The sequence below is a fragment of the Acyrthosiphon pisum genome, chromosome A2, assembly GCF_005508785.2.
Source record: "Acyrthosiphon pisum isolate AL4f chromosome A2, pea_aphid_22Mar2018_4r6ur, whole genome shotgun sequence".
NCBI classification, from domain to species: domain Eukaryota; kingdom Metazoa; phylum Arthropoda; class Insecta; order Hemiptera; family Aphididae; genus Acyrthosiphon; species Acyrthosiphon pisum.
Window position 1 is genome coordinate 97,121,757 of NC_042495.1, and position 20,374 is coordinate 97,142,130.

At 29.5% G+C, this 20,374-nt stretch overlaps 1 protein-coding gene across 9 annotated transcripts in view; it reads right to left on the reverse strand.

Moving 5' to 3' along the window:
* Nucleotides 1-9,861: 9,861 nt before the first annotated feature.
* The window catches only part of LOC100168088 (dynamin 1), a 23,785-nt gene continuing 13,272 nt past the window's right edge, over nt 9,862-20,374 (reverse strand). For 5 of the 9 annotated variants that reach the window (XM_029489092.1, XM_008181017.3, XM_008181015.3 and 2 more), the window contains 4 exons: nt 17,306-17,484; nt 17,022-17,237; nt 15,158-15,306; nt 12,705-14,706 (listed from right to left, as the gene is read on the reverse strand). In XM_029489092.1, the coding sequence (XP_029344952.1) occupies nt 15,195-15,306; nt 17,022-17,237; nt 17,306-17,484 (507 nt within the window). In that variant the 3' untranslated portion in view covers nt 12,705-14,706; nt 15,158-15,194. Of the gene's footprint in view, nt 10,624-12,704; nt 14,707-15,157; nt 15,307-16,255; nt 16,741-17,021; nt 17,238-17,305; nt 17,485-20,374 lie in introns of those variants that run through there. The other 4 variants (XM_008181014.3, XM_008181018.3, XM_029489091.1 and 1 more) reach the window with 4 other exon arrangements.

Here is a 20,374-nt window from a genome sequence, read left to right on the forward strand (position 1 = left end):
CCTGTCATAGTATAGGTTCCTATACTGTTAATTGTTATATATATATTATACAATATAGTATTATAGTACAGTAAACTCGTGCACTCGTCAACTATATTTTCGCCTCCATGTTATCAAGTATTAACTAGTCCACACTTACACTACGCAGTCTACAGTTCTACTCCAGATATATACAGAATAAGTGTTGAATTCGCGTTTCTACTGTGGATGACTGGATATAGTGGATACCCAGATGTATTGTTTTAACATTTAATTTGTTTTTAAAAACCGTGCGAACCGATCGCTTCATCACAAAAATAAAACAAACAACACAATTATAGTTTTCTTAAAATAAAAATGTATTTTTTTTTTGTTTTTGGCTCGCAGCTGCAGGTATTTCGAGTTTGCCGCGGCCGTCGCTTTCTGCGATACGCTTCGTTGTATAATAATATAATAATATATTATGTACCCGTGTTTACTTGTTGTACCTATAAGGTAATGCCACACGAAAATTACTGTGACAATTTTTTTTTTCAAGACCCTGATGATGACAACCCCCGAAATTCTCATTTCGTTAGATATTTCAGTTTGCTATTATGTCATTATATAAACATGTATAACGCGTATTGTCAGTGTCAAATCGGTTATCCACCTCCCGAGAGTAAAAATGGGTTCTTAAAATTGGCTTTAGTCTTAAGGTAAGACGTAAGTATAGAAACACATTTACAAATGTATAAACTAATGTATAAACGTATACTATAGCATGCTGTCGTAATTGTGCAGTGCTGTAGACCACTTCTACGCTTGCGTAACGATCGATACCTATACTATAGCCACTATAAAATAACTAGAAAACAGTCATTTTGATACTATTACCTTAATATAAATTATAATACATTATAGCAATAAGCATTGCGCGCAGAAACGTATTTAGGTTGGCTATAGGAAAGGAAGAGGATCGCCCAAGACGGCACTGCTTTTAGTTGGACATAATATTATATTTCGCTTATAATATATGTAACTTATACTGTATATTCTTACTCTATGATGTAACTAGATTAAATTATAAATATTATCGTACCTATATTATACATAAATGTATATTTAACTATGATTTACAATTATTACGATTCTAGCGCATTACCTTCTTATTATTTATCAATGTTGCCTATGTTGGTAATCTAAGTGTATGTATAATTGCTTACCTCTATCGAACCTGTGAATATGTTGGTGAAACGATGTGCAGCTTATCTTGATGCACCGCTCTCTCGGCTCGTAATCCTGAAGTAACGGACAACGCGTTTAGTGAACTTGAAATAATTGTTCAGAGGCAAGTCGCCTTCACAAACCACGATAACTTAATTTACTGTCATAACTACCAGTTGTAGATTAAATACCTATGAAAATACCAGTTAGTACTAAATTATATTTTTTTCTTAAAATCTCATGCCCGGATCAAGATCTGCCTTAAAACTTCGTCTCCGAGCAAATCAAATGTTGAAACCATCCATACCACTTTATATGTGACTGCTTACATTGAGAGCATTATCACTGTCGAATTAATATGCAAAATAACACGCACAGTCAGTAATATGGAATATGGAATATGTATAGGATATCCTTTGTAATAATGTTATAGCTAGACTTTAGAGCTGTGGTTTTCAACCTTTTTATATCCACATACCACCTACACAGTTTGACATTTTTCATATATCACTTGGAGAAATAACGTTTTTTTTTTTGCTAATCAAAAATGAATAGAAACTGAATACGTTATTTTACATATTGTATCGAAATTAATTTTATAGGAACTACAAAATTATGATAATATAAGCATTTGATTCATAAAAATAAAATGAAATATGTACAAATATTGTTATTTATATTATTGTTTAATATCAAAAAAAAACAGGTAATATAATATATTGTGAATAATATTGTGGTCCATTCCATGTTTTTTATAAAGTGACAATTTCCCAGCGTACCACCTACGAGCTTTCTGCGTACCACTAGTGGTACGCGTACCACAGGTTGATAAACGCTGCTTTAGAGCATCCATCAGTTCTATGATAATTTTTACTTCGTATACAATGGCTTTTTAATTTTAATTTTAATAATCTATATTAATCTATATTTATTTATTATTTTAATTAAATAATATTATGGACCATGGTATATGGTGAATTATTTCTTGTTCAATAATTTATACAAATGTATTATTATATGCTTACCTATTATTGTTATTTGTTATTATTATATTGTTTTACGACCCGGGGGGGAGGGTTAAACGCATAAAAGTAAACCACCACCACGCTCTGAAGATTGTTTCGGGTTCGCACATTCAAGTAAATTATTATAAATTGTATATTTTAGATAACCCCCCTGAAAGAGTAGAAAAAAAATATAAGTAAATATTGATTCTTCCGGAGAAACTCGCGCCATATAAAATATTGTAGAGTTCAATGCACCGCCGCCGAGGGAACGTTATTTCGTCTTCGCCGCTCCGATCTGGAATATTATGATTTATAATAATATTTTATAAAAAGTAATCCGAACGGAACAAAATATTATGTGAATGCCATATATGTATGTTATTACTACAAACTGTATACAACTACCTATAATATGTGCGGGTGCAACTGCAATTTTTTTGTCTCATTGGCAAAATAGTTTAGGCCACCACTGCTCCACATATTATAGTTTAAAAATGCGTCGTTCTATACAATATATCATTTTTGTTTATAATAGTTAATATTAAGAATTACAAAATAAGATAAGCCTAAGTACCGCTTATACATATCTAATAACAATAAATTAGATTTTGTTTTTGGACTTTGTTCTATAATGAAGGGCCGAAGTGGGGTTAATAATAAATATGATGTCTAATAAAAAATGTCTATAGGTACTGTCCGATATTCTCATACGATCACGTCGTCAATGACTATATTAAATTTTTGTTCAATATTTGTGAGACAGCGTTGTTTTTTACATCTATAAATACTAGCGTGTCCAATAAAAATGACCATCAGTCGAAATATAATGTAGGTAGGTACTATTATGGAGGCGACGACACCGTCCTCACGGCTCGCGGCGTTGATAGACAAAACTACTCACGCCAAAATATTTTAGTTCTGTCGTTCCACTCTCAAATTCTTTACGACCACCGACTGTTTTCGAGCACACGAACGTCACAAATTTTCTGTTATTCGCAGCGAGAAAAAGTTGCATTTTTTCCCTATGATCTAGGTAAAACAAAAAAAAAATTTAAATTTTTAAAACGTACAAATCATCGAAAATATCTTACAGCGTTTTAATGTTTTTTATCTTCGGACACGCGACGTTGAAGAAATCACACTATTATCTAGTTTGCAATGGCGCTGACCTTATTCGAAAACGGATAAAACCAAACAACAAAATTTAATCGATATTTAATATTTTGGGGATTTTAGATATTTTTTTTAACTGGGTTGAGAACCCGGGACCCATCTGGTTTTAGCTCACCAGTTCGATTTAATGTCACATTATTGGGGATCTATAATACATTAATACCATGGAAGCAGTGAGTCCGTTTGAAAGTCGGGAAAATACTGATATGATATCAGTGATATCAGATATTGAAGAAAAAACAATAGTTGGTCATTTGCACCAGAAACATACCTAGTTAAAAATTTTGATTTGTAATTTCTTCTACATTTTACCCAAAAAAGGAGGTACGTATAAATATTAATAATTTTCATTGAAACTATATTATATGAATAGTTCAGTATAATGACTGGTGCATTGTCAACACATCGAAAGTATGATAACCTCACCGCAATGAGATTGGACTAATAAACATTTAAAGGGACGCAAAGGAGATCTGTTTTACCTGTCAGTGTAGAATTATATTTAACTAATTTAAGCACTTCACTAAAATATGATATGTGAGAGGGATTTTATAATAGTCTATCATAAAAATTAATAGTTCATAATTTTATTAGGTACCCCCATTTAATGGTTTTCTCACTAAAAGTTTTTTTTTTTAATTTATTTTTTATTTATCAAAATAAACAAAAACCGATTAAACTTTATACCATGTCATTTGAATTCTGCAAAAGTGTAAGAAAATCAAAACAAAATTAGGTACTAGATATAGGTATCTCACTCAAATTCATTATTACATGTTTTGTACGACGACTTGTCTCCCGTAAACATAATAATAGTATACAGTGACGAAATTATTGGCCAAGCGACATGAATCATAATAAGGGCAAAATATATAGATAAAATTAGAACAGTTTTATGGAGCGTCTTATAAATAAATAAAACAACATAATATTATACGACCCAGTCTCGACTACGTATAATAATTATGACGACGACGATTTCCGCGGTGTATAATAACAACGATAGATTTAGCCATTTTATTATTATAAATGTATAAGTATAGGTATAGACGGGTGACCTACCTTATTTGACTTAGTCCTCCGCCAATCAGCTTTTAAATTCATAATTAGTGAAGTAGGTAACAATACACTTTTTTCAACATTGTATTGTATACCTACATAGATTTTTCGTGCCTAAAATATAACTGATTAAAAATTTAAAACGCAAAGTTCATTTTAATATTAGATTTTAATTGGGGTGCGTCAAATGTATTGCCAACCTCAAAGGTGGTTTATTAGAAAATTGGATCTAACTGATACTTTAGGTTATCAAAAAGGGGGAGGAAAATTCTGTACTTATTGCGATAATCTAGGAAAACTAAAAAACAAATTACTGAATAATTCTTTAGTGTTATTTATAGACATTTGAAATCCAATTTTTTTTTTTTAATTTTTAACGATTTAAGTAAGAAATCATTTTGCTGTGCATATATGATATACCTATGTACACCTATAAAATATCCCAAATATTTAATTATAATTTATACAGATATAATTTATAGTACCCAAGTTCAAAATTTTAGAATATCTATAACACAACTATAATATATATATTATGGTTAAAAAATGACTGGCTGATTCAACTATAGCAGTATGTCTGTTATTTGGCTCCGAGCTTGGTGAAAAAATATCGAAATTTATCTTTTGAGGCAATATACTATTTTCTATTTTGTTACTAAATACTAAATAGAAAATTTTGAATTTTATCTTTGAATTTTTTAATTTAACAAAGTTAGAAAGCTATAATAGGTGGTAAATTTTAACATAACTTATTTTTTTCCTATATTTACTCTACTTCTCAACTTAACAAGTTAAAAAGAACGGTTAGGTAGGTATTTGTCCAACTTTGCTATACTACCTACGTCCTACTTTTAAAGCTGTATGTAAGTCAATAATTTATTACTACCTATAGTAAGACAATAGGCACGTAGGTGATTGGTTGTAAATCTGGTAGCTGTGTTTGACGATAATTGTCGTTTAATACTGTACCTAATGTTTTAATACTGTTCGTTGATAAGCAAATAATAAAGCCAATCACTCCAAAAATCGAATTTTAAATCCTTGCCAGGGTTAGTTGATGAATCCACTAAATAAACATTATCAAATGTCAAAAGAAAAATAAGACGAAGAGGCGAATTAAACTGAAAAACGTCGTTGCCGGAGGAAGGCGTGCAATTTTTGTATTACGTTTCTGTCTAAATTTAAACTCGATTTTGGCCACAAAAACGGATGTCTTGTTTGGTCCATGAGTGCGTGTTATTACATACCTTTTCTTTTGAGAATTGAGATATATCTTATCCATCATCTTAAATATTTATATATATATTATATTGGGTATCTGGTTCTTGAATTAGTAGGGGGTGGGGCATGCAGGGAAACAGATCTTCTTAACTATTTTTTTTTATTCTAAGAGCATGACTACAAATTATTTTCACTACAATGAATTATGAGGGGTGATACCTATATAGATACGTTCTTTTTCACAAAATACTTATTTTATAGCATTATTTGTAAAAATTGAATTTAATACGATACCTAGGTATTCAAATTCAATTTGATGTGTTATTTTACTTTTTATTATTAAGACGATTACTTCAAAGCATCCGTGGAATATAATTTAACTGTAATTTAAACAAAAATAATATAGGTAGATAGGTACCTACCTACATTTAACTACCTATTTAATATTATTTTTAGTGTGAATATAAGTTACTGCTTATTAATTATTCAAAAATATTTATTTAATATTTATAATCGCTTATATAAATGGTCATTACTGACATATAGGTACCTATCTACTCGAATATATTGTAATTACTAAATATTAATTACTAATTAGTAGGTAATTACTTATTTGTTTGATAATTGATTGTAAGGGAATATGGAGGGCTTCGCCTCCCTTAAGTTAAATTGAATTAAATAATTACAATGTACGCTAATATTTCCTCAAGTTTTTTTTATTTTTTCAATTTACGTCTATTTTATATATATGTAAAACCATTTTTAAGAATTATGATCATTAATACAAACATTTTAGGCCCGTTTCACATGGACGCGTATGATACGCGTCCATGTGAAAGGGCCCTTAATAACTAAGAAACTAAGCAATCGAATTTCGAATTGGTAGGTAAATCAGAATTTTTAAAAAAATTATCCACTAAATAATTTATTGTAAAAAAAGGGGGTTCTCATTTGAAAAACAGAAGTTTGTATCGTCAAAGGACATTCAACAAGTGGTACAAAAAGATTCAAGAATTTTAAAATATGGTCTATGATTAGGTATTCAAAAATTCCAAAAATCAAAATTTGAATAAATAAATAAGGGGATAAGCATGCCTAGTGAGTCACCCTGTATAGGTACTCCTCAAAAGTAGAAAGTACTAAAAAAATAAAAATATATATAGGCAATAGATAGGTAGGTACCAACCGATGATGGGTAACATAGGACTGCAATTCTCTTTTTTGACGCATTGTCCAATAATGCCTTTAATAATGTAAATACGTGAAATTATACACTTTTTTTATACCTAAATACATAATTTATAATTTGATGCCTACCAATTGTTTTCGATTGTTCAATCTTCAATTCATATATGCGTACACGATGATGTTTATTTTTTTGCTCTTCCATCTTTTTAATTATCAGTCAGACTCAAAATGACTGTATAATGATTTTGACGAACATTTTATACATTTTTCTTAGAGCTGACACCACGAAGGTTTAATGAAAAGTTTGAACAAATTCCGATAAGCGACGCTGAATAAACAGTTTTGTTGATTACCTATACCTACACATACCATATTAACTACCTACTATAATAGGTAGGTACCTATCTAGGTATACTTACTAACAATAATAACAAAATATGTCATTCTTTGAAATTGCCCATTTTCGTGGATAAAGGTACACTTAAACTGATTAGCTCGTGAAGTTGTTATAAGTGAATCGAAATACACCAAACAATACATTACAAATACGATCCAACACAGTCAGATTTTTGCACAAAACTATAGGTGCACCCTGCACCACACTGACATGCACGGAAACTGAGATACACTAAAAACCAAAGTACACGAGTACACCGGTAAATTCCGTGGCTTCCGAATACCTAATAACATATGCATAATTGATAATATACAGCCATATAGGTACCTATATTATGCAGATGACATTTGCATTATACGTAGACAGGTAGGTAGGTACTACCCGCAGACGCACCAAATTATACCTCTTATAAATTGCCTACCTGCACGAGACCGTAATTCAATACATTATACATAATTTTATAAGTATTACTAGATAATAACATACTTACATACGTACCTATACTAGCCACTAGCCTGATACATTTTGGATTTTTCATTTTCATTTTAATTAAAATGTTAAACACACTTTTATCTCTATTAAATCGTTGCAAGCATCATTCATTAGCCACCTATGTATAAAATAAGACACTTAACAAAATTACTTGATTAAATATCTTAGGTAGGTACTATAATAGGTATTGAGTTACGTATCATTAGTTATATACATTAAATGTATACTGTACATAAAATATCATTATCTATGTAAATAGACAGGAGGCAGTGGCGCTACTAAGAGGGCAAGGGAGCTTAACACCTTACCAACGATTTAGCCCCTCCCCCCAAAAATAAAAACTATCTCTTTAGATACAAGCCTCCTATGGGTTATTTTAAATAAATAGTTTTGTCAGATGAGCTGTAGACCCCCGGAATTTTAGCCCCATAGTAGAGCCTATATGAGGCAGGAGGACGATAGAGAGTAGGTACAACATTTTACTACACAATAGATTGGGCCAGTTGTTATCACTTTTACTGTTTTTTCTGTTCGTATGCGATGCGTATGATTGTATGAGCATTACAACTTATATAATTATTCCTGTTTTTTTCAAGCAGCTGATCAATATTTTTTTTATTTCAACAATCACTATCTTACAGAAATTCAAATGATTCCGTTAAAAAGGGGGCGTAGAGAAATTTTACTCTTGTCTTGGGTGAAAAAATGATTTTACATGACAAAATAAAGGCATCCGGCGAAGACACGTGAAATTAAATAATAATATGTACTCGCTATATCAAGTGTAGGTGGTAAAAATAATAATAGGCAAATAAATCACTCGGGGATGGGAGTGGAGCCATGGAGGGCTTGAACCCACAAACGAGAATCTTTCACATTCGCGCCACTTAATTCAAAGTATGTACGTGAAAAAATGTATTACCGTCACGTCATCGTGCATCAGTGGTGTATACGAGCGTCTGAGATAATATATTATTATTATTATAGCAACTCGGCCAAGACTTTATTATTTCAATTAATTTTTTTTTATCGTCCGACGGTCATCGCTTTAGGACCAGCGGCAAACGCACGTTTAATAATAACTCGACGCCAACCTATACTTAAAAACATCGCGAACGGTGGTCAAGTGTAAAACCACTGATACTCGATGACCGCAAAACAATAATGTATAAGTTTTTTTTTATTTTAATCAAAAGCTATAAACGCATAAATCGGTATGCGGAGATTCGACTATTCGTGGTCTGTAAGTTTAAAAGTAGCATTTAAGGTTCAAAACACATGTTGTTATAATATGTTCTTCATGTTTAAACGCGGTATAAAAAATTATAACTATTATCTATACCTATACCGTAGTTATTATGTACCTACCTATAGTAGTATACAAATTATGCTATTATTAAAATAATTATAAAAAGTTATAGCGCGTATATTATTTATACGAGTATAAAATATGTACATGACAAATACTGTATGTTTAATATAGTATTATTTGTTTAAATCCAACATTGCAAATTTTTATTTTCTGTTATGGTTAAAAACAGGGACGTACGCAGAAAAGAGGGTGTCCTTGAAAATCAGTAATTCGAAAAAAAATTGTGTTTGTATATATATATTTTTTTAATAAACATGATATTATATAAAAACCCTAAACATTTCATGGACGGGAGGGTTGAACACCCAAAACACCCCTCCCCCCTGCGTACGTGCTGATTAAAACATTTATTTGAATTTTATTCTATAAGAATAATAATTATTAACCATGTCGTGATAACGGAATAAAATAGGCAACTGTGGTTTCAACAGTCTGTTGTGCAGGCATTCTTCGTAGTGTTCGTAACTATAGGCTACAGGTACCTATTTCATGTGTGCCATCAGCGTCCCCGTATTATTATCGTTTTTAGTATCTTCCGTTTGAACAACGACTGCATGAACTATGCACTTCGAATTAATTTACATACATATTATTGAAATCATTAATGTATACCTCCTAATACACTAGTTTATTACAGTCTCTATTTTTTACGATTTTTAAGAAGATCGATAGGTTAACAAAAAAGTACATAAACATCGTACCAACTGCTTAGTCGGCGGATGGAGTTAGAGAAATTGGGGTTGTATATAAATAAAATAAAAAAATAATAATAAAAAAAAAACATTTATAACATGTAAGTATATAACGGTAAAAAATGTCGACATAAATATAATAAAAATGGTTTTTTACAGTATATATATTTAATATCAATATTAAAAAGCAAAATATAAAAAGTATAAACTCTTCACGTACGCATAATGTATAATGTATGTACACATTTGTGAGTGCACGACGATCGTCTCGAATCCGTGAAAACCGTAGGTGTGTGTGTATACAGGAGAATACATTGTAAGAACACACAAACACGTTCGTCGTCATCGTCGTGATCAGATAATAAACATAAATATGTCATATGTGAGCATAACAATAATTATAATATAATAATATATAGGAGGTTGTACAATATACGTAGGAACCGGAAATGGGAAATACGATTTCGTTCGTTATTGCAATTTTCTTTTTCACGACACAATAATATAATATATCATTGGTATAATATAATAAAATATATTATGATATAAGGCAGTCGCATCCTGTCTTCTCCGAGAAATAATAAAATTATATTATTATTGGTGTTGATGTAGGGAGAAAACAAACAGGATATAAAAATGATAATAATAATAATAATAATAATAAGAATGATGATAATAATAATCAACAGTAGTAGGTACACGTTGGTAACTCAACGACGAAAAGCCGAGGGGGAAGAGCAAATCGATGTACGAACAATAATATTATTACATTATTAATTCCGTTGAAAGTGCAGTCGATTTTGCATACGCGGAGCGGCTACTAAATTAACAGGACGCCTAAAAACAAAAATAATAAAAATGATAAATTGCATAAAACAAAACAAAATGTGATTAAAAAATTAAAAGTTAACAAAAATGCGTTGAAGAGATGAACATTTTTTAGCGGTCAGTAGCACATGTACTGAGGACACAAGATTTTATTTTGAGCATGGCTTGAATCAAATTTACGATTAAGCCATCTAAAAGGTAGTGCTGAGTGGTGTTGGTCATGGTAACATAGGGTACAGATTTCAATGTATTTGTATCTTTTTTGGATTGCCTGACGATGATGCTTTTCAATCTGCAAATATGTTTCAAGTGCATAGTTTATTGCAATAATTCTGACGAATTATTTTTTGCACATTTTTTTTAAATTTTTAATATATTTCTAGGGATGCAACAAAACAAAAATCACATATTCTTAGTATTAGAATATGTATTTTTTTATACTTGCAGTTTAACACGCAGTTACTTGACTTTTACGACGATCGATTACATACAGATGTCAATTTTAAGAATTCAATACGGGTCAGCCCATTTTTATAGAACATTAATTATTAAATAATAGATAATTTTATCGTATAACCAAAATAAAAATTTTTTTAAGTGTATTTTTAGTGTTTTTATACTATAAATGCATTTTTAGAATTTTGGGACATTAAAGTCCATTCCCTAGTGGTCATATTCCCGTGGAGTCCTGATGGGTGAGAGTGCCCTTCACTAGGAGGAAATACTATACACCGATATGTTACGATGAGCACAACGGATCTCGAGATTTGTTGATTCAACAAACAAAAGCACTTTCTTCAAGTAACAAATTTGGATTTTATTTTAATATAAGCAAAAATTTAAAAGCTGACCAAAATTCCCGGTTCTTAGGTATCTCATCTATATATTATACACGAGGTCTAATCAAAAAGCATCGAGGCTGATAGTACCTATTACTAGTAAACTGTATATTATGTTACTTCATTAGTTGTAATAATTTCTAGTTAATAATAATCGGGGATATCCGGAAACTTCCAAAAGTGGAAGTAACGCTGGAGACACTATTTGTCTATATGGGTTCAAAAGTAACCTACTTTTAAGGATATTAAATATTTTAACAGCCAATAACTTTTGATTAGACAACGCGTATAAACGGCAGGCCCATCATATTATTATACGTATCAAGTACAGTAGCACCTACACCATCGTTTGAGGCTATGAGAGCGCGACCTGAGGCGAATGCAATTATATACCCATATGTGTAGCGTGCAAAAAGCGAATAACAGTGTTAATATTAGAATAATAATAATTATTCTTACTTATTGTTATTGTAATGAGCGATGACGTGTGAAAACGGCGTAGGTATTGGGATGTTAGTAAGAAAGAAAGATGAAATGGAAAGAATAATGAAAATAGGTATCTCAAAATAAAATATCTATATTAACAACGGTAGCGGTAAAACGAAATATTTCAAAAGATTGACCTTTGTAACTACGCATAAGATTTATTTCTAACCATTTTTGTAATCGCAACAAAACCAAATTAGTTACACTTTAGATTTATGCACAATATTTATGAATGTATGTTAATGGAATTTTTCTAACAGTACCTATACGATTTTACGAATTTCAATCCAATTTTAAATGATTAGTTGAAACTTTAACTGGCTCCATCAGTCAAATTTAGGATAAAAAAAACTTAATTAATGATTAATATAATTTAGGTAGGTAATTCAATTGCAACCAAAAAAAAGTTAAGTTCATTTGAAAAAAAATTGGTTCTGCCACCCGTGTGTGGAGAAATAGTTGTATTAGAAAAAAACCGAATAAAATTCAAAGTCTGCGTTTGAAATATTAAGTATTACCGTTATTGTTGAAAACACTGTATTTATACATAGGTTACTGTAGCGAGTATAGGCCGGATGGCCTAACCCGAAAAATCGCAATAAGTCTTTTTTTATTTTTTTTTTTTATTGGTTATTTTTAATAACAATATCGTATAATTAATTCAATTGTTTTTTTTTAAATAATATTATGTTATATTCACAATAATTGGTGAATAAAAAAAGCCTTTCTTTGTTTTCTGTGCTTGATTAATACATTACACTACAATTTTTTTTGTTAATAATAATATTGTATAATGCGCATAACGTACAATTTTTCTTTTTTTCGTTTATTGCTACAATCCGACACGTTTGTCTAAGGTACATCATTTTTTTTTGCAAGTGTCTTGTATATATATATAATATTCGGAGATAACAATATTATTTTTTTTATTTAAATTTAAATTTATGGTAGAGTAAATGATTAATATTTAATGAGCGTTATTATTATTACATAATATTAAAGCCAATCGTTTTGAGTCGGAGCTAAAACACATGGTCACTCGATAATGTAACGCGGTATGGTATGGTATGGTATGGTATGGTAAGCTATAAGCTGTAGGGCAATGCCTAGTAACCACTATAACATTATAGTTATTGCGAATAAAGGTACATTAAATATAATGATCCCGAGTCGCCGAATATCGATAACATAGTTTGAAACTTCTAAACATTAATGACACTGTACAAACCGATCCTCTGCCGTCGAATTTATGGTTACTCGCAAGGTGACGGTACAGTACCGTAAGTAAGCTCATTTACAATTAAGTGTAACAAGTATAGGTCAGTCACAATTGTTCGGTTTTATTATGAAGCAAGAGATGACAGCAGTATTTTAAAAAGTGTATTCAAACAAAATGTATTGTATTGACCGTGTTATAAAAAAGTATTGATGATAAAATTATATACGTTAGGGTTGGGTAGGTACTCATACCTCGGGTATGAGTATAACATTATGTCGTTATGCACACCACTGAATTGCACGACTGTGGTTTTAGCTCACACTCACAAAAATTGCTTACGATTAATTTAATATTAAAAAGCAATCAAATTACTAGGAACACAAAAAAAAACTAGTTGTCGTATTTCATCAAAAAAGTAATTGACTTAACAATACAATTATATCAGAATATATAACCTAAATATTCCTATTCTGTAACATACACTTAATGATTATCTTATTATATAAAAGTTACAAAGTCTTTTTTTCCTTGTCTAATACAATTGAAACGACTTAACAATTTTTTTCAATAACGATGACATAAAATATGTCTAATATAAGTTTGTTTTAATTTTATATTTTAAACAACATCCAATTATTGCTCTTTTTGAAACAATATAATTTTATATTGTGAAGTAGTCACACTATGGATTTAGTGGTGCAAAGCCAAAAATTGCAAATTAGGTAGGTTATACTTAAGTTAATTTTAATATATTCTCTTTATTTTAAATGAAAATATTTATAAATTTTAAGATTATTAATTTGCCACGTCTAAGAGGAATTTATCAACAAACAAATGTATAATATATCATTTCATTGAATAAAATTGTTTTTCTCTATGTTAATTTCCATTCGTTATGATTTATTATGATTACACTAGTCACTGTATTTAACTTCAGGAACTCTGGTAACTAAATAATTAACAATATATTAATTTTAAATAGCTTCATTCTTGTATACAGACAATAAAAATATAACCTTTTCGACTTTATAAAAATAAATGCCGCTCAATAATTAAAATAACTGATACATAATACATATTACATACTTAAAATGTGATTGTTTATAGGGATTCATGTTAGAAAAAAAAAAACAGAAAACCCCTAATTGCACTTAAAATTAAATAGATAAATTTAATAAATGGAATGATAATAAATTATAATAATAACAATAACAGGACCTCTTTGTCTTAAAAATTATTAATAAATAACGAGGCCTTCGGTAATAATATTATAATAATTAATATTATTATTTTATGTACATAACAAAAGAAAAAAATTGAGTTTATGCGTAAACATTCAGTTACTAAGAATCACATTTTATACGTACATCACATCTAGACTATATTTAAACATTTTTAAATTAATTAGCCTAAGAGGAGATGGATAATAAAATCTAAAATAAATTATTTATTTTAATTTTTAAATTAAAAATGTTTTGTCTTGTTTTTTGGGCATTCACCTGCTTCTTAAATAGAAGATAAATCAAGTCTAGACATTTTCTTCGCGTGCTGAAATTAAAGAACCAAAATAATTTTGGCATACATTTACTTTGTTTTTTAACTCCTGATATAAAAACTACCTATGATTAATAAATATTATATTATGTGTTTCACTTGTCTTAATACATTGAGTGAACAAATTTCAGGTTTTAAACCAAATAAATAAAATGGCAGTTACGTATAATACTTAAAAGTATAAACTGAAAATAATTTTAACTGTTTACATTGTCCATAGGAAATATTATAATAAGTATATTTCATACATAATAAGGATTAAGGTTATACTTATTCTTATTAGATTAAACAGATATAATAAAAAAGACAAAAACCATAAATATTTTGATGTCTTTGGTTTGTAAACTTTTGAACTAGTTGCTTCAAAAAGCATTGCAAGACAAATGAAATACATTTAACAAAAAATACACTAAAATTGACATGAATACATTTGGTATAAACTCACCATGCCATGTATACATCTAGCAAGTGAAATACACAGCTTATTTGAAACGGTTGGCAAAAGCATTGGTAAGCTCATTGACAGCTACTTGAGCCACAGCTTGGCCGACCGCTTGTTGTACACGTTGCGGTATTTGTGGCATTGATCCTCGCCTATTATCGCCAATACCATGATAATAATATGAATATAAAACTCGCGCATAGCCATTATTTTATAATTACAGATATTTCTTATAGTTTAGATAAATATTTTTTATAAGATATAATAAAATGTTTAAATAAATATCAACAATCTATTTGTACCATAAACCCATTGGTATAACATTAATAAATTAGTTTAAAACTGACACCAATATTATTACCAGCAGAAGCATTTGTTTTGATAAATTTTTATTAAAATAAAATATATATATAAATAAAATATATATATAAATATATATATATATGAATAAATTTTAACTGGATTATAAGCGTTGAATAATATGCTGATTGCTGAATTTAGTAACATTAATATAAGTGCATTTAATTATAACTACGTCTAGAAAAAATAAAATTTTGTTGTTATTAGTTGGTTTATCTAATTATTTTAGTATCTAGTTTTTTACATAGCCAAGAAAAATGTGATTTCATGCATTGAAAATGCAATTTAAATTGATTTGTTTACCTATATTATATTATAAGTTGTATTCATAATCAATTATTTGTTATTATATTTCCAAATTCATAAAGTACCAATATTATGATATTTTTCAGATTACAATATTGAGAAGTTATTTATTTACTATTTAGTTTTATGATAATGAAAACGACTTTCATGTTTGAAAATATCTAAAATGAAGTAAATTAATAACAATTTCAACATAATAAAAGGTTCAATTATACTTTTGTGAAGTATAAATCAAAACAACCTGAAAATTCTAAAACATTTTCTTGACTATGCAACTAGAAAACATATAATGATGAGCTTAAACACTAAATAATTTCTAACCAGATATTAATATCACTTCTTAAATTGTTTTAATTATAATAAATTAATAACAATGTACATGGTCTAACATTTCGTTAATCATTATCTAAAAAAATAAAATAGTAGACAATATACCTTAAAATAGTCGAATAATATTTTATATACGTAATTCACAATCACTACCAACGATAATTGTTTAAGGGTGACTGTGTGAGTATTCCTAATATAGGAAATAATTATAAATTATAAAAGTTAATACTTAAAGACTTACAAAGTGTGAATTATTTAACAAATATTAGGTAACATACCTAGGTAAATAACATCTAATTACCTAATTATACTGATGTGCTAACCTAGACAATGAGATTAACCAACATAACGAATACAAAACAAATATAATATATAAGTAAATATTTTTTTTTTATAACAAATAAATAATAAAAACACTATTATTAATCACTCAAATTAAAAGAAATAAGACAATGGACCAAATTTAGCTTACTCTGGCTTCAATTTAATGTGTATAGGTTAGTTGGTTATGAATATAGTGATTATTATTAATGAAGTTGCAGATTTAATCGGCCTCTGAAGACATGCTCGACAATACATATTAACGGCGTCTGAAATGTAAAAAAAAACCACACCGTCGCCGTTGCTGCCTTTTACACTAAATGTTAGTAGCTCAAACTAACTACATGTTAGTGAGTACTATCATTAAGTACATAGCTAACTAGCTAATAATTGTTAGTAAAGCCAGTAGTTAGCTACGCACTAAATAATTACTAATTTTAATAAACATCATATAATTAACAGAACTATATTATATTAAATTAATTTATGGGAATTTCTATGAGCTGTAATGATAAATGTTTAAAGCAATGAAATGCCAAAATTGACTTACGAAGGAATTAAAGGAGGAGGAAGTCCCTGGCCACCCGGCCTACCGGGTGGAGCAGGAGGTTGTCGTCCCTGTTCTGGCCCAGGTCTGTTGGGTATTGCTGGAGCTGGTCTTCCTGAAGCTGGAGGTGGTGGAGGTGCTCTAGATGCAGCATTTGCAGGTGTTGGGTTAGAAGGTACTCCTCTACGTCCAGCACCACCAGGGCTTGGAGGAGACAACCTTTAACAATTATAAATATAGAATAAGAACTGTAAGAGGTATTCACAAATAATTTATAACAAATCTACCTTGGATTATCAAGACTAGATGCAAGCCAATCATTCTTGACTGGTGGTGGAACGGGTGTGGTAACAGTAGCCATTGATACATCACCAATAATTCTCAAAGCTTCTTTACACGCTTGGTACATGCGCATCATTTCCTCACGTTTTACGGCCTCTTCTGCACTTTCTTCCATCATTTGAGACTTTAATACAAAATTTACTGATTTAGTCTTAAAATTCATTCATTACTAAATATAAATATAAGTATTTATTTATTTAATGATAATATTAATAACAGCCCTATTATATTGTATAAAGTGTAATTTATTTATTAGAACTTTTTAATAATATAAATTCAGTACTTATTAAAAATATTTAAAGATATTTTATTGTTGAAAATAACCAAGAATTATGTAAAAGTTGATATTTTTTAGATAGTTTAACCATTAAAAGGACAACTTTCATCTGTTGTCCATCTTACAAATGCATGAAAAGTAAATTTGAATTCAATAGAATCAATTTGGGATTTTTATCTTTAATATTAGAGCAAATTTACCTATTATCAAACATAAAGATAAGAGCATAATATGTTGAATGTTCTTCCAATGCAAATTATTGGTTTACAATATTTTTATTTTTAAATTGTAATATTACACATAGATACTCAAATTGTATGTACAAACATGTTTTTATCTTTAAGTTTGATAATGATCAATTCACTCTACTATTAAAAATTTTAAGCTAACAACATAATATTGGTTTAACTAAACACATTTTTGTTATAATGTATGTTTTTAAGACAAAGACAAGATATGTAGGTAAAGAGTCCTCTTCAAATTAATCATTATCATCAGATTTGAATGGTATCACACTATCATTTATGTAATATTCAAAAAATAGATGTATTTTTTGCTAATCTTTAAGTGCAAATTCTAACATTTTAGTGTATATATTTATAATTTATGTATATTCAACAGAGAACATCACTCAACCATCCACCTAATACACTGACTAGCCGATACCGTTGCATGTTCTATGGAAAAGAAACTTTACACTTTTGCAGTATCTCTCGATGTTGCACAGGCCTTTGACAAGGTCTGACACCTCAGCCATCTTTTCAAACTAAAATTATTTCTACCCCCTATTACCCTTCATATTACCTTTTCTTTAAATCATACCTTAATGAACGCCACTTCCTTGTCAGGTCAGGAACCGAACATTCCAGCATATCCCTATAATACTAGCTGGCGTTCCTCAAGGTGCAGTCCTTTCACCAACTCTTTTTAATCTATACTCGGCTGACCAACCCACCAATCCGAATACTCAAATAGCCAAATATGCCGACAACAAAGCAATATATGCCACCCACACCGATCTTGATTTAGTCTCATCTACTCTCCAAAGCCACGTGAATGACAATACCATAATACCACCTATCGCACTGGTACTCTCTCTGGCGCGTCAAAATTAATAAAAACAAATCTGCACATACCACTTTTGCTCTCCGTCACAGACAATCTCATCATGTACATATAAACAACAAACCAATACAATGCACAGCCAAATATCTAGGTCTAACCCTCGACAAACGTTTAACATGGGCTAAGCATATTCATACAACAAAATTAAAATTAAATCAACGACTTTACTCTCTCAGACCCATTCTCGGTAAGTTCTCAGTTATCCCTCGAAACCAAAATTCACATCTATAATCTTCTACTTAAACCTATGTGGCTCTATGGTATTCAAGTCCAGGGCACAGTAAAAATATCAAAAACACAAAAATACAAGTGTTCCAATCAAAAATCCTAATACTTATAACCAATGCTCCACCATATATTTCAAACCACACTCTCATACAGATTTTCACGTTCCTAAAGTCACTGATATAACCAAGCTGTATGACAAAAAATTTAGGAATCGCCTTCAAAATCATACCAACACCCATATGAAAAACCTACTATCTATCTCCATCCCAGGAAATCCTCCCAGAAGACTCAAACGACAATTGCCCTGTGACCTTAGAAAGTAAAGATAATATGAATAATGTAAATTCATGCCAAAGTACATTTACTGGATGGTATCTTTCCTCAAGACACTCAAGCCATTACACATAATTTAAAAAAAAAAAAACCATACATTTTACTTATTGTACTTTGTTTTAGTACAATCTATATTGTATAATTTTCTAGATAAAAAATAAAAAAAAAATATGTATATTTAAGATTTTTTAACACATATTAGATTGGTTTTTAATGCACACAAATCCGCGCTCTGTTAATAACTATCAGAAAATCATTAATATACTTAATAATCAATATAGCCGTCATTAAAATGCTTAAATTTTATTAGTTATTTGAGTCTAGTTATATTGAATCATTTATCATATTGTTCTGTCTATGGTGTTTGTAACTTATTTGATAAATTATTACCCAATAAGATCAAATGATAAGAATGTTATTTATAACAATTACTTTTTTATCAAAATCTAAAAAAAAAATGTCTTAAAAGAGCTAAATATACTTAAAATAATGTGTTATTATAAATAAATAAAGTTTTAGTATATAGAGGGTGATTTCCTAAGCATGCTCACCCTACTTTTATGCTTGTATTAAATCTATAACTGATTTTTGGAATTTTTTAAATACACTTGAAGACCATATTTTAAAATTTTAAAAATTATATTTTGTACCATCTAAGGATGATCCTGTGACAAAACAAACTTCTGTTTTTTTTTTTATTGGATTTTATTGGACTTTTTCATTATTCGGCTGGTATTAGATTCTGAACGAAGTGATGAATGTATTGATTTTACAATGATGTGTGTTTTTTTTTTTTTTTTTTTTTTTTTTTTTTTTTTTTTTTTTTTTGGGGGCCGAAAACAACTTTTTGAACAATAAAAATGCTTCCATTTTCCAAAGTTGTACCTTTTCTGAAAGGAAAGTGAATCTAATTGGGACTTTGGGGGGGCAAAAGTGAAAATTTTCCAATACTTTTCAAAAGCGGCAGGAAAAACCTTTAAAAAATAACGGAAAAACGCGAATTTTTACGCAAAACCCATTTTTTGACAAAAACGAAAACCTAATTTTACTG